This window comes from Panulirus ornatus, chromosome 20 (genome assembly GCF_036320965.1).
Source record: "Panulirus ornatus isolate Po-2019 chromosome 20, ASM3632096v1, whole genome shotgun sequence".
NCBI classification, from domain to species: Eukaryota; Metazoa; Arthropoda; class Malacostraca; order Decapoda; family Palinuridae; genus Panulirus; species Panulirus ornatus.
This window is the reverse complement of record NC_092243.1, coordinates 72,285,383-72,301,632: the sequence shown is the minus strand read 5'-3', so window position 1 is coordinate 72,301,632 and position 16,250 is coordinate 72,285,383. Positions and strand designations below refer to the sequence as shown.

The window sequence follows — 16,250 nt, the reverse complement described above, 5'->3', positions numbered from 1 at the left end:
AGATAATGTTCTCGACTTCCACACATTCCTCAAGGCTCCCAGGATTTTCGCCCCCTCCCCCACCCTATGATTCACTTCCGCTTCCATGGTTCCATCTGCAGCCAGATCCACTCCCAGATATCTAAAACACTTTACTTCCTCCAGTTTTTCTCCATTCAAACTTACCTCCCAATTGACTTGACCCTCAACCCTACTGTACCTAATAACCTTTGCTCTTATTCACATTTACTCTTAACTTTCTTCTTTCACACACTTTACCAAACTCAGTTACCAGCTTCTGCAGTTTCTCACATGAATCAGCCACCAGTGCTGTATCATCAGTGAACAACAACCGACTCACTTCCCAAGCTCTCTCATCCACAACAGACTTCATACTTGCCCCTCTTTCCAAAACTCTTGCATTCACCTCCCTAACAACCCCATCCATAAACAAATTAAACAACCATGGAGACATCACACACCCCTGCCGCAAACCTACATTCACTGAGAACCAATCACTTTCCTCTCTTCCTACACGTACACATGCCTTACATGCTCGGTAAAAACTTTTCACTGCTTCTAACAACTTGCCTCCCACACCATATATTCTTAATACCTTCCACAGAGCATCTCTATCAACTCTATCATATGCCTTCTCCAGATCCATAAATGCTACATACAAATCCATTTGCTTTTCTTAGTATTTCTCACATACATTCTTCAAAGCAAACACCTGATCCACACGTCCTCTACCACTTCTGAAACCACAATGCTCTTCCCCAATCTGATGCTCTGTACGTAACCCGACAAATACATTTAGTGCCACAGTGAGGCTCGATTAGATTTACAGATCCTTTCTATAGTAGGTGGAACTTTGGATAAACACAATTGCATTTCTCATTCAATTGTTTGCCACTCCTGATGTTCATGAATGTGAAAATCTGAGTTCACATGGGTAAGATGTGGAAAACTGCTCAAGAATTACTAAGGCCTTTTTCTACTATTTGAGGGTGTTCATAAAGTGCCAAGAGCCACTTCCATGTGCTATAATCTAAAAATTGTGATCGTTGCATGAAATCAGCTATCTCCTATTCCACTTTAACACCAAGTTGCAATTGGTTTGATATGCTTCACTGAGAGAATTTTTCAAACAGTCAGCGTTGTCAATATGTGGAAAATACTATGTAATTTTCTGTTACATTTCTACATATTTACAATTCAGTGGTACATTCAGTAAAAATAAGTATCTTCCTGCATGAATCTATTGAACTATATATGACTCATGTTGTCTCAGTAGGGTTGGTAAGCGTGAGTGAGACAAACTTCCAAATAGTTATGGTATCCACTTTCCGATTATTTCCATCAAAATACAAATCAAAATCATATTCATTTTGGGAAATGACAAGAGGTATCACTAGCAAACAATATATATTACAATACCAAGAAAAAAGGGCCACTATTATAAGGCCGGACCAATGGGCATATCTCAAAATCCTTTATCTGTGGTGTCATCATTTCACTCAATAAATGGAAAGATACCTTTCTTTGAGAGCACATTCTCTTTATATTTGGCAAAGCTGCAACTGGGAACATATTCATACAGTACTGCCATCTTTCACTCTCATTTTCCGAATTCTTTTCTTTCAATACATCAATCTTATCTATAGAAAACAGGATCATTTTCACTTGTTTACAAAGTTTAAAAGTTCAAAAATATCCACTATGTGCCTCATAATTCTTGCTCATCAAGAGTAAAAAGTAAGCATTTCATCTTTCAATTCATGCACTCACAAAAACACTCTTACTCTTGATAGCCATCTGAACTCAGCATAGAAAATAAGGTTTACGTATTTCAACCCAATTTCTTCATGAAGTTTAGCACATAAGTGTGACTTAAGTGAACTGATTTTGATTATATTCAACATTTTCACTTCATCTTGCATAGTTTTCAAAACATGTCTCATTGTTTTTACAGTGAGCACTTTATGATGCAAAAAATTCATACTCTGGGTGTAGAAAAAACTTTTCTCACCAAGTTGGTATCCCACGAGTATAACTGATTCCATGTGAATGCTCAAGTCAGGACTCAGCATGCACCCTCATAATTTGGTGAATGGTAACAACCTTCACTCACCCTCTGTGAATGAGTAAAGGGTCTACTGCCAATGTTCAAAAAAAGATGCCATCCTCAGCCAATTAGCAACTGCCAACAAGTTGATTTCATCAATCTGTTCCCTAACAACACCTGAGAGCTCATGTTTCACAGATCAGAGGTATTAACCAAATGTGGTCATCACAGGTCCTGAGAAAAGGCTTTTTTGAAAAAGAAGGTAGGACAAGGTAAAAAAAATATGCTATATTTGTGCTTGCAGGGCAATGCCTTGAAGAGAAAGATTTTTTCAACTTTTAAAGCTCATCTTTTCTCTCCATGATCTGTCCCACAAGCGTGAGATCATATCCATGTAAAGGAGGATGGTCAGAGAATAAACTTTTTTGACGAGAACTAACCCCAGGGTGAAAGTGACCTCACTGGTTACTGGTAATCGGAAGAACACTGAAAACCAATTCTAATGAAGGAGGAACTAAAGGACTATTACATGAAGGCAGAAGGAATACTAAAAATCATACATGAATTTCTTCAACAAAAGTATCTGAGAAAGCAAAGGAATATAGCTTCTTCTCCCACATCTCACAGCCCAGGACAAGACAATGAAGGTTTTAAAATCCATGTAACAAAAGTAGAACGCTGCAGCAATGCAGGAACCCCCTAACCTTGGTAACTTGTGTGTAAGTAGACATCCCTAATAATAAGGTGAATAATCTAAACTGTAGGCAAGTCACACTCTATTTGGTAGTCATTTTGATCCTAAACTGCTATCCTGAATTCCAAATCTGTAGTGCCAATCAAATGCCAAAACCCTCCCTCAAACTGGGAACTATAAAAAATGATAGCTATCTGAAAGTCTCAACTGAAAAAATCAAATGATATGGATAAGACAGTCATCTTGAACATGAGATTCAGTATGTGGGTGTCTACAAGCTGAAGCCTCTAAGAACAATGCTCTAGAGATGCACTCTGCCAGTGACCTGTTACAGGTAAGGCACTAAAGGATAAGAATGGCACCAGAGTTCACCAATTATGGAGACTTTTTTCCCTTAGGGAATGGGCATCAGATCAGATAAAGACAGATAGATACATAAATTTATCCTTGATGGAAGTTTGAGATCCCAGACTGTTTATAAATCATTATTACACCCAAGCGTTGTTATATCCCAACGAACAAAATTCAAATTTATACAATGATTTCAAACTGGTATGGGGCATTTCATGGAAAAACAGGCTGAAGACCCAACTGGATGCCATAAAAGAGGGCTGCCTTGAAAAGGTACCCCTATGCCTCTGGCAAACTTAGATGAAAAAAGTTCTTCCTTTTGGGAGGAAAAAGGAGAGTGCAGTAAAGCCTTCGCACATCATTCCTTAAATCATTTACTGTCAATAAAATTTGCATTTCTGACTTGCTGTACTGAAGTACTGCTCAATGTTTGAATGAAAATATATCCTGTAAATGGGAGTATACCGAATGAATTTTTTTTTTGTTACGTAATAAATATGTATGAGTGAGATGATGTGTCATTATTTGTAATTCAAGAGTCACATGGGTTGTCACAAATATTAGACAAAAAACACAAAATGGGTTAAGCTTTGGAAACCAGAGCCCCCTAGCTCTTTGGAAATTCATCAAGGAGACACAAAATAACAGTGGCTTCTAAAACTGACCCACTTATTTGTTGGATCTGCAAAGCACCAAACCCCAATGGTCATTCAGTGCTTCATGGCATGGATTATAAAAAAAATTGAATTTTCTTTTATAAAGAATAAAAAAGGTTAATAGGTACAGTAGGGTTGAGGGTCAAATCAATTGGGAGGTAAGTTTGAATGGAGAAAAACTGGAGGAAGTAAAGTGTTTTAGATATCTGGGAGTGGATCTGGCAGCGGATGGAACCATGGAAGCGGAAGTGAATCATAGGGTGGGGGAGGGGGCGAAAATCCTGGGAGCCTTGAAGAATGTGTGGAAGTCGAGAACATTATCTCGGAAAGCAAAAATGGGTATGTTTGAAGGAATAGTAGTTCCAACAATGTTGTACGGTTGCGAGGCGTGGGCTATGGATAGAGTTGTGCGCAGGAGGGTGGATGTGCTGGAAATGAGATGTTTGAGGACAATGTGTGGTGTGAGGTGGTTTGATCAAGTAAGTAATGTAAGGGTAAGAGAGATGTGTGGAAATAAAGAGAGCGTGGTTGAGAGAGCAGAAGAGGGTGTTTTGAAATGGTTTGGGCACATGGAGAGAATGAGTGAGGAAAGATTGACCAAGAGGATATATGTGTCGGAGGTGGAGGGAACGAGGAGAAGTGGGAGACCAAATTGGAGGTGGAAAGATGGAGTGAAAAAGATTTTGTGTGATCAGGGCCTGAACATGCAGGAGGGTGAAAGGAGGGCAAGGAATAGAGTGAATTGGATCTATGTGGTATACCGGGGTTGACGTGCTGTCAGTGGATTGAATCAGGGCATGTGAAGCGTCTGGGGTAAACCATGGAAAGTTGTGTGGAGCCTGGATGTGGAAAGGGAGCTGTGGTTTCTGGCATTATCGTATGACAGCTAGAGACTGAGTGTGAACGAATGGGGCCTTTGTTGTCTTTTCCTAGTGCTACCTCGCACACATGAGGGGGGAGGGGGATGGTATTCCATGTGTGGCGAGGTGGCGATGGGAATGAATAAAGGCAGACAGTGTGAATTGTGTGCATGGGTATATATGTATGAGTCTGTGTGTGTATATACCATTTCTTTCGTCTGTTTCCTTGCGCTACCTCGCAAACGCGGGAGACAGCGACAAAGCAAAATAAAAAAAAATAAATAATGTTTTTTCCTTCACAAGATTCTGAAAACTATCTATATTATCATAATTGTCTAAAATTTTTACATCTATTTTTTCCATTTTCATTACAGAAGCCATCTATTCCTTGCTATTCACTGCTATTCACAGTGTACTACCTGTATTCTGCATTCACCTTTTTCTCTTATTCATGCCTCATATGAGAAAAGTATGCAATGCACCTAATTAAACAGACTGTTTAATGTATGCATAATATATAAGTGTACTGAATGAAAACAGTACAAAAATTGATAGGAGCATTTACCAACAGTAATGTAATGGATAGCATTACAGACCAAGAGACAGCATGGTCAGGCACACATGGGTATAAATCCTGGGTACTGCAGTTGACTTATACCCAACACCTCAGGACTGGTTAATAAATGGGTACTTAGCTTCGGCTGGGGTACATGTGAGTGTATACAGACAAGAATAACATGGTACATATACATATAAGGCTGAGGTGTGGCAATACAAGTGTAAAACTCTATCCTCTTAACACAAAAATAGTCATGTTCTGTCAAAGGTGGACTCATGGCACTTCAGCTGGAATGTAGGCAATCTTTTCCAGTATGTAATATGATCCACGTAATCACCTGAATTCCTTGAGATGAGGAGATTAAACAAAAAAATTGCTTTAATAGAAATTGGATTTGCAATATTTGGTGATCCTTCTCTGACTGATATTTCAAGTTTTCTTCAGCAAACATTTCCAGTGCACAGTAAGTGAACTTAAACATGTTTCATACTGATATTCCATATAAAACATAAGCTAACAAAAATAACAATTTACAGTTCAAAAAGAATACACCTTATCATATGTGTGCAGCTGTAGGTGGTGTTGAGCCAGTGTGTGAGGGGGTGTTGACCCGGTGAATGAGATGACGAGGGTAAACAATGCTCCCTCCCTTTCCTAGTATCTAACTGGGAAGGATACATAATGCTCTTACATGAACTCTACCATATTTAGAGCAATGTATATTCATATACTGTACTGTACAAGTCAAGCACCTTATTTCAGTGCAAATATATCAGAAAAGAAATATCTAAATAGCCTGTTGTGTGAACATCTCTCTTTAACAAATATGAAGTAACTATGTCTTTTCACTAATATGGAATCTCAAACCTCTAAAGTTAACAAAAATAATTATGATTTATTGCAAAAACTTGCATAAAAAACATACAGTCCATCCCACAAGTGAGGTGACTTATGGTGTTGAAGCAGAGTAGTATGGTTAAGATCTACTCCTGCTCCCTCTCTTTCCAGGAACCTGATTGTCTGTGAAGGGTTCATGATATTACATGTATTCTACCACAATTTGTGCAATACATACTAATATACTGTACAAATCAATGTTCTAATTCAGTAAAAATACATCAGAAAAGAAATAACACATCTAAAGATGGTGAGAGTAAGTGAGCTTGGGAAGGAGACTTGTGTGAGGAAGTACCAGGAGAGACTGAGTACAGAATGGAAAAAGGTGAGAACAATGGAAGTGAGGGGAGTGGGGGAGGAATAGGATGTATTTAGGGAATCAGTGATGGATTGCGCAAAAGATGCTTGTGGCATGAGAAGAGTGGGAGGCGGGTTGATTAGAAAGGGTAGTGAGTGGTGGGATGAAGAAGTAAGATTATTAGTGAAAGAGAAGAGAGAGGCATTTGGACAATTTTTGCAGGGAAAAAATGCAATTGAGTGGGAGATGTATAAAAGAAAGAGACAGGAGGTCAAGAGAAAGGCGCAAGAGGTGAAAAAGAGGGCAAATGAGAGTTGGGGTGAGAAAGTATCATTAAATTTTAGGGAGAATAAAAAGATGTTCTGGAAGGAGGTAAATAAAGTGCGTAAGACAAGGGAGCAAATGGGAACTTCAGTGAAGGGCGCAAATGGGGAGGTGACAACAAGTAGTGGTGATGTGAGAAGGAGATGGAGTGAGTATTTTGAAGGTTTGTTGAATGTGTTTGATGATAGAGTGGCAGATATAGGGTGTTTTGGTCGAGGTGGTGTGCAAAGTGAGAGGGTTAGGGAAAATGATTTGGTAAACAGAGAAGAGGTAGTAAAAGCTTTGCGGAAGATGAAAGCCGGCAAGGCAGCAGGTTTGGATGGTATTGCAGTGGAATTTATTAAAAAAGGGGGTGACTGTATTATTGACTGGTTGGTAAGGTTATTTAATGTATGTATGACTCATGGTGAGGTGCCTGAGGATTGGCAGAATGCGTGCATAGTGCCATTGTACAAAGGCAAAGGGGATAAGAGTGAGTGCTCAAATTACAGAGGTATAAGCTTGTTGAGTATTCCTGGTAAATTATATGGGAGGGTATTGATTGAGAGGGTGAAGGCATGTACAGAGCATCAGATTGGGGAAGAGCAGTGTGGTTTCAGAAGTGGTAGAGGATGTGTGGATCAGGTGTTTGCTTTGAAGAATGTATGTGAGAAATACTTAGAAAAGCAAATGGATTTGTATGTAGCATTTATGGATCTGGAGAAGGCATATGATAGAGTTGATAGAGATGCTCTGTGGAAGGTATTAAGAATATATGGTGTGGGAGGCAAGTTGTTAAAAGCAGTTAAAAGTTTTTATCGAGGATGTAAGGCATGTATACGTGTAGGAAGAGAGGAAAGTGATTGGTTCTCAGTGAATGTAGGTTTGCGTCAGGGGTGTGTGATGTCTCCATGGTTGTTTAATTTGTTTATGGATGGGGTTGCTAGGGAGGTGAATGCAAGAGTTTTGGAAAGAGGGGCAAGTATGAAGTCTGTTGGGGATGAGAGAACTTGGGAAGTGAGTCAGTTGTTGTTCGCTGATGATACAGCGCTGGTGGCTGATTCATGTGAGAAACTGCAGAAGCTGGTGACTGAGTTTGGTAAAGTGTGTGAAAGAAGAAAGTTAAGAGTAAATGTGAATAAGAACAAGGTTATTAGGTACAGTAGGGTTGAGGGTCAAGTCAATTGGGAGGTAAGTTTGAATGGAGAAAAACTGGAGGAAGTAAAGTGTTTTAGATATCTGGGAGTGGATCTGGCAGCGGATGGAACCATGGAAGCGGAAGTGGATCATAGGATGGGGGAGGGGGCGAAAATCCTGGGAGCCTTGAAGAATGTGTGGAAGTCGAGAACATTATCTCGGAAAGCAAAAATGGGTATGTTTGAAGGAATAGTGGTTCCAACAATGCTGTATGGTTGCGAGGCATGGGCTATGGATAGAGTTGTGCGCAGGAGGATGGATGTGCTGGAAATGAGATGTTTGAGGACAATGTGTGGTGTGAGGTGGTTTGATCAAGTAAGTAACGTAAGGGTAAGAGAGAGGTGTGGAAATAAAAAGAGCGTGGTTGAGAGAGCAGAAGAGGGTGTTTTGAAATGGTTTGGGCACATGGAGAGAATGAGTGAGGAAAGATTGACCAAGAGGATATATGTGTCGGAGGTGGAGGGAACAAGGAGAGGTGGGAGACCAAATTGGAGGTGGAAAGATGGAGTGAAAAAGATTTTGTGTGATCGGGGCCTGAACATGCAGGAGGGTGAAAGGAGGGCAAGGAATAGAGTGAATTGGATCGATGTGGTATACCGGGGTTGACGTGTTGTCAGTGGATTGAATCAAGGCATGTGAAGCGTCTGGGGTAAACCATATTTGCGTGTGTGGACGTATGTATATACATGTGTATGGGGGTCGGTTGGGCCACTTCTTTCGTCTGTTTCCTTGCGCTACCTCGCAAATGCGGGAGACAGTGGAAAAAAAAACCTCTTACATAAAAAATGAGCTCATGTAGCCTTTCTGGTCTCTCACTAATGTGAAATCCACATCATTTGTAGATTACAAAACTAATATGCTAATTAATTACTCAAAATGTAAGCTGGGGCCTCATTGAAATATGAGGGTAAGATGAGTCCTGATTAGTATAGTGTCCACAAAAAACATTGTCCGCCCCCTCATATATTTTCAAAGGTGATATATAACTTAGGTACAGACATGTGATGCTCTCAGGGTGAAATCAATGTAAATCTGATAGTTGAGACTACCGTTTGTAATGGCATGAGCACCAGCAACTCACATCAGTTTGCCTTAGGTTATCTTGAAGGAAGGGGGCTCTTTCTTTACTCTTCCTGGCTGCCACTTCATTCAGGGAATTTTGTTCCTAAGCACTGTATTTCTTCCATCTGTGTGTCAAGATGGTTGGCTCTTACCATTCTAAGGAGAAGAAAGCCCAATTTCTCACCTAGAAGCATGAAAATGTGGGTATATACAAGATTTTAAGGCACACTGGGTGCTCAGAATGCATGATCAGGTGGCTACTTCCTGCTACATCTCATTCAGATCAAAACATGGACCTAGAATACTTCAGGAACCTTGCTAATTACATGCCCAGATGTCTGCAGATGGTAATCAAGGCCAAATGAGATATGACAAAGTGCTAAAAATTGAAGCAAAAGGCAAGATGATAAATTACAAAAATGTAAAGTGTGACATCGTTTTTGAAAATGTATCGAGAGGCAGATAAGGCTTTTTGCTGACACAATATATTCCTTGGAAATGTATCTCATGTTCACAAAACAGACCACTGAGGGAAGAAAATGCATATGAAAATACTTGCAGTGTATTTATTAGTTTAAACATACGAGAAATACATCTGCAATACTGAAATCTGACACAACCAATGTCATCAGAATTACAAAATTGTATCTATATGAAAATGAATGAGAAAATTGCTTGAAGATTGGTAGCTTACCACTTCTCGTAGTGCTGCTAGCATATGGCAGAATGTAGAGCTGTGATTATTCCATGACAAAGAAAGCATTCCCTCTGCCATCTTTGTTTTGTGGTTTCACCCCTGTAAGTTAAAACAGATTCAATATGAGTAATTTTCACCAAAAGTCAAAATTTGTATAATCGATACAAGCTACTTCAATTCATTTCACACAAAAAAATTCTGCCTTCCCTTATTTTACGAAAAAGACAAACAAAAAACATCAAAAAGTACTTTAGCAACAAGGAAAAGTCATCTACATTGACCATATATTCTCAATATCTGTATTCTTTTTATGTTGGCTCATAGGCACATGAACATGCTTTATCTAAGCACTATAGAGTAAAGAAGTCCTAATAAAAAACAAAATCTTCTGAAAGTATCATGAGTTTTTATATCATAAATGGTTTTATCATCTTACTTTTCCAGTCTTTCGTATGACATTTTGAGTGTGTGGTACACCTCCATCAGTTCACCTGATGGATTTTCTTTCCTTTATTGGATCCTTTGGCTTTTTCTTGCCTGCAGTTCTTTTTCACCATCTGTATACTGCTCATATTTCTCATGCTACCCTACATCTTTCGTGCTTTCTTCTCACTGGTAATGTATAATGTCTACTGCATTTCTGAAGAAGCAAAAAGGTCATGTTTCTGACATTCCTTTCTCTGCTTTGGAACTTATCTGGGTTTTCACATGCGTTATAGAAATCTCATTGATTATATTTTCCCATTAATCTGCTTACTATCAAAGCTGATCCTGATGAATACACTTCCATGGTTAGTGTTTTGCCCAGATGGTTTAGCATCCAAGCTAGTTTTTACCGAAATTAAGTTATGATCAGAGTACAGGCTGTCTGATATGGTATTGTCATCCAATAGGTCTACAGCATTTGTACAGGTTAAGTCCTGAATGTTATTTCTTCTGGTTGATTTTGTTATTTTCTGAGAGATGGGGTAACCTGTCTACAAAGGAAAATTTTCTGAAGTGAGAGAGCACAGTTTCAGGGAAAGAAAGACATGTGTAACAAACCTCTTAAAAGTTTTATGACAGATGAAAGGGAGGGCTGGTTGAACTCTCTCTCTCTGGTCTTCCTGAAGGCATTTGTCACTATCACATAAGAGACTAATTAAGAAGCTGGATTACCAAGCAGGAATAAGGAGGAAACTCCTACAATGGACAGAGATTATATCAGAAGAAGGGAAAAAAGGATGTCAGAGGAGCCTTTTCCAAAGGGGTTGAGGTGACAAAGTGCCATAGGGTTCACTTATAGGATACTACTCTTCTTGATCTACATTAATGACTTGCCTAAATGTATAGAATTTTACCTGAATATGTTTCAAGGTGATGCAAAGGTCATGGAGGAACTAAGTGAGGAGAGCTGCTTCACCTTACTAGGGGACTTGGGTAGACTCCATTGTTGGTCTGAAACATGGCTGATGAAATGCAACTCAAGCGAATGTAAAGTATGGGACAAAATGAAAGTTGGCCTCAATATGATTATTACTGACAAGCAAAGAAGCTTCAGGATTCTGTGTGTGATAAAGACTTGGGGATACACATCATTCCTAACCTGTCACCAGAGTGCCATGTTAGGTAAATAGTTAAGAGACACAATATCTGCTAGTAAATATCAAGATACCTTTCAAGAATATGGGCAAGGAACTATTTAGTGAGCTATTCACATCCTACATAAGGGGAAAAGTAGAAATGTCTTCTCAAGTTTGGTAGCCGCACCTCAGCTCACAGAGAACGTCCAGAGGAGGGAAACAAAGATGGTACCAGAATCAAGCGAAGTAAGCTACAAGGAAGGGCTGGAGGCTTCATATTTAACCAACATGGAAGAGAGAAGACTGAGGAGTGACCAGATCAAAACTTTTAGATCTTCAAAAGAAATCAACAAAGTTGACAGTGGACAGTTCTTTGAGAGATGTATGAACAGAGCAACCATAGGACATAACATGAAATTATGCAAGAAACTTGTAAAGAATGTAAATAAAAACTGTTATAGTATAACAGTGGTATATGAATGGAGGACATTGATTGAGGACATGATTAATGCAGAAAGCATACATAAATCCAAGAGGTTGTATGATAGTAAATGTTCATATGATGGGGCCCCACAAGTGAAAAGTCCCTCCATGTAGAGTAAAAATATCTAATAATGCTGATCAATTTACTCTCTTTTGCAGCTGTTCAACCAAGCTGCCTAAAGAGCTAGTAGTCCCATCTATAATGCTGTTTCCCACCTGTCTCTATATTATGTGTGGTAGCCTACACCTCCAGAGGATAAGTATATTCGGTACTGGGTTCCAAGGGAGATCGACAAGATTCTTTATTTCCTCTTTGTTCCAAATATTCTTGAGGCTTTGCATTCAAAGGTCTACTGATTAAAGCACTGACCCATTTTTGGTTTTCAACCTCAACTACCAGACCTTCTACTCAATCATTTCAGGAGCTCAGGAGTCCACTTGTTAGAAGGATCTGTTATACTCCATCCAACTCCTCCACACTATCTGGTCATTTCACATCTATACAAGTTGAAATTTGGGTTCAAGACCTTACCTTTATTGTGTGTTTCAGCAAAAGCTGCATATCCTGAATTCAACTCATTTAGCAAATTACTTTTTGCATACAGGGGGATTTATTTAACCTTTGTAACTGAGTCCCTGCATCGATCACCAAGAATTGTCTCTGTATTGTTCTGGCAAGTATACACAGGCTCTGTTTTGCTGAGCTTGGCAAAGTGCTTCCAGTTCCTGTATCATTTTGTTGGGGGATGCTAATGTCATTTCCTCCTCAGGCAGTTCTCCCCTGCCTCTGGACCTGAGTCTGAGTCTAAAAATGAGCCTGCATTGTGATTGGCATAAGGAATATATCTCACTGTCCCTGATATGTGGTGTTCCTCACGGTACTCCTTCAGGCACAGGCTTAACTTCAATAACGATTTGCACAATTCTGGGTGATAAGAATCAGGATCTTCCCCAAAGTGGCATATACTTCACTTAAGCCAGTCTCCAAAATCAATGATAGTACAAAACAGCTGTCACAATCCAGAAAAATAAATCTTCACAGTATCAACTACGACACCTATATACCTCATCAAACATATTCTCCTCCGGATACACTCTCCAACTGCCCTACACATAACTATCTACACCATTCATCTCATTTGGCACAACGTACACCTAAGAACCCCCAAAGTGAACTACTAATAAACCAACTACATCCTTTCGATATCCTTAACTAACCTACACATTCAACTACCCAAACTACTAACCCACCGCCTCAAGCAGCAAAACTCACCAAACATCATCTTCTTGCTCTACAGCATTAAACGAAAGGACCACCAACACACTATGCGAACTACTGTCTGACCATTTGCCCATCCTTATAACACTCCCTCTGGCCCATCTAACCCACAAAGCAACCAAAAGGACTTACACAAGCTACAGGAAAGCAGAATGGCCATATGTCAAACAGAACATGGAAAAAAGCTCCTAAACTTTATATAACTGATTTCCTAACTCTAAGTCATGTAATCTCCCACTTCCTCATCATCACCAAACAAGCAAAAAAAAAAAAAAAAAAAAGCACATGCCATAAAGTCATAAAATGAAATATAGCCCAAACTTCTCACCACAAGTTGCATACCTCATAAAACTAAGAAACCAACTCAATACAAAATCACTCACATCAATAAAAATAAGAAAACATATCTAAACCCACAACATCATTATTACCCTAATCACTTGAAAGGTAAACTATAAACTGGCAGTCCTTGCAAAACACAATGAACCACAAGATCCACAGCAACTAACTCTAAAATATATTTAAACACCAACTCTTACTGCACATGGAGACAAAGGCACAAAGTTAAGCAGTCTCACTGTCAATTCAATCTCAGTCCCATCAAAGATAAGAGATGAAAGCTCTCTAAGCAGGAAGCTTATATGATGTCAGGCAGACATATTTCATCATCCACTTTTATCACTTCCTATATGAAAGAAGGTTCATTATCTTTATATCTAAATGCTTCTTAGTTAGGTTTGCCAGGTCTGATCTTTGTATGGGATTGGATATATCAGGTAAGTTTTTTCTTCAGGTTTGTGAGCACTTATTTGCTTTCATTCTCTTAAGTCACGTTTTCCCTCGGCTTGAACACTCTGCTATTCTATGGGGTTTTTGTCTCATGTCACTGGATGAAATTCCATATCATTCTACCTTCCCTAATTTAAATCTAAACTCGTCATAATGCAACTGATTTATTTTCACATTTCTGCAAATCAATAACAATGATTCACTAAAGCAACCACTATCACTCTCCATTTCTCACGTCTTCTACTATTATAAATAGCTCAGTTCAAAAGGATCCGATAGTCTAATCTTTTTTGCATTCCTTTGTGTTCTATTGTTCAGCTGACTTTCTTAGGATGGCCTTTATTTCCACTTTCAAAGTGGTTAATGTCCCGCAAAATATGATGAGAATGTTCCTTTATAAATGTTTATGCCACACATAATTAATTACCTTAGGTTATGCGATTAATTAGGTTAGGTTTGGTTATGTTACACTGCAGAAAAATATCATGTTATTCCTTTTCAATAAGTTATGTCATATATAATGCACGGAACTATATCTGCCACCATTCTTAGTTATCTGTTGTTTTACAAAAATTCCAACTACAGAAACCTAACCTGACATTCTTCAGAGTGAATAGGCAGAAAGGAATTCAACTACATGAAACATATCCATTTACATTATTTTCTCTGATGATATTAGAATCGCTGCTTCATTGTACCAAGATGGGAACTCAGGCACCCACAGCCTCCTACCATGAGACACAACCCCACATCCATAGCCTCCCGCTATGAGTTACTATAACCTCACATCATAGCCTCCCCAACCCTGAGTTACTATAACCCCATATCCAGAGCCAACAACCATGAGTTACTATAACGCCACATCCATAGCTTCCCACCATGAGTTACTATAACCCCACATCCATAGCCTCCCGCCATGAGTTACTATAACCCCATATCCATAGCTTCCCACCATGAATTACTATAACCCCACATCCACAACCTCCCACCATAAGTTACTATAACCCACATCCACAGCCTCCCACGATTTAGTTACAACCCCACACCCACAGCCACCCAACTGGAGTTACAACCCCACCCCCACACCTTTACCACATTCTATACACTGCATTTAGTGTGGCATCTTAATCATACAGGCAAACCAACCACTGCATTTCTTATGCATAATGAGAATAATATGTCTAAATCTCCACCTTTTTCAGGGTTTGTACGTCTGACAAACACACATACACACACACCTTCCATATCATATCTAGAGAAAGCTAACCATCAATATGTCAGCTTAAATATATAGCTGTTCTATCGTCCACCCCAGACTGTCAAGTCACACACACACTTGGCTACCATTATCACCTCGTCCAATTTTGGGTGTCCCAATCTAGCACTACCCACAGAGCACCACACGTTTGTCGTCTCCACGTGCAAATGACCCATGACAATTAAATAGATCTACTAAGTCTTTATGACATACACAGTCCTGCAGTCACTACAGGACTCCAAACACTGCAACAATGACAAGATTGAGCCAGTCATATATATGCCTATACTAATCAAACCGACATTACCGTGAATGGTGTCGCCTTCTGGCATGACATATCATTCAACCTACCACAAACCAATGGACTCAAGACAACCACTAATCAAGAATTAATATGTAAACCTTTTAATTGGAAATTATGACGCTCCCATCCCCCAGGAGCTCGCCTAACCTAATCAATTCATTAGAACGGGACATCTACGGAATAATCGAAGGATTACTAACCCGCTCAACGTGAAAATGTATCCTAACGATATAGGTGATGAATTAACCATGTGACATTCCCAATAAAGATGAGAAGAAGGGGGGGGTAAGATGAGCTGTGTCCCTCAGCAGTACGTCAAACTACCTCGACTGCTGCCGTGACACTGACTGCTCCCGCGGGCGGACGGACGCGGATCACCTCCTCTTACGTTCGATTGTATGAATGACTGGTATCGACTACGAGCCATTTTCGGCCGTAAATTATATCAACTCGTTAATGACATCATTTCAAGAAGAAGATATTGAGATGAAACTTAGTTGTTGCTATCTATTTCAAGTCTATAGTTTTTTCTTCCCCCAAACCACCCATCACCAGAGCCTATCCCACACCATTTCCATTCATTTTCAATGGAAGTGAACTCAAGTGTTCATGTCACCATCATTTACACATACCACATGATTCATTGCCCTGCCAGTTCAGATAGGTTATCATGACATTACTATTATTATTATTAGTATTATTATTATCATTATCATTATTATTATTTCTATTATTATCATCACATTATCATTATTCATATTATCATTATTCTATTATTATTATTATTCTATTATTATTATCATCATTATTATCATTATTATCATATATCCCAATAGGCCTTTAGTGCAGCTCATTGCAGCATTGAGGCTGCGCTACAGTCAGTAGCAGTGAAATGATATACTTTTTTTTTAACAAGTACTTTCGACTCCCATTCGTCACCTGACATATGCCACT

General features: G+C 39.2%; 1 protein-coding gene across 6 annotated transcripts in view; it reads right to left on the bottom strand.

Moving 5' to 3' along the window:
- LOC139756127 (uncharacterized) overlaps positions 1–15,655 on the bottom strand; it is a 100,032-nt gene extending 84,377 nt beyond the window's left edge. For 4 of the 6 annotated variants that reach the window (XM_071675229.1, XM_071675225.1, XM_071675230.1 and 1 more), the window contains exons 1-2: positions 15,497–15,655; positions 9,619–9,720 (exon numbers count right to left, since the gene is read on the bottom strand). In XM_071675229.1, coding sequence (XP_071531330.1) covers positions 9,619–9,699 — 81 coding nt within the window. In that variant the 5' untranslated portion in view covers positions 9,700–9,720; positions 15,497–15,655. Of the gene's footprint in view, positions 1–9,618; positions 9,721–10,961; positions 11,059–15,496 lie in introns of all 6 variants that reach the window. The other 2 variants (XM_071675226.1, XM_071675227.1) reach the window with 2 other exon arrangements.
- Between the last annotated feature and the right edge of the window lie 595 nt (positions 15,656–16,250).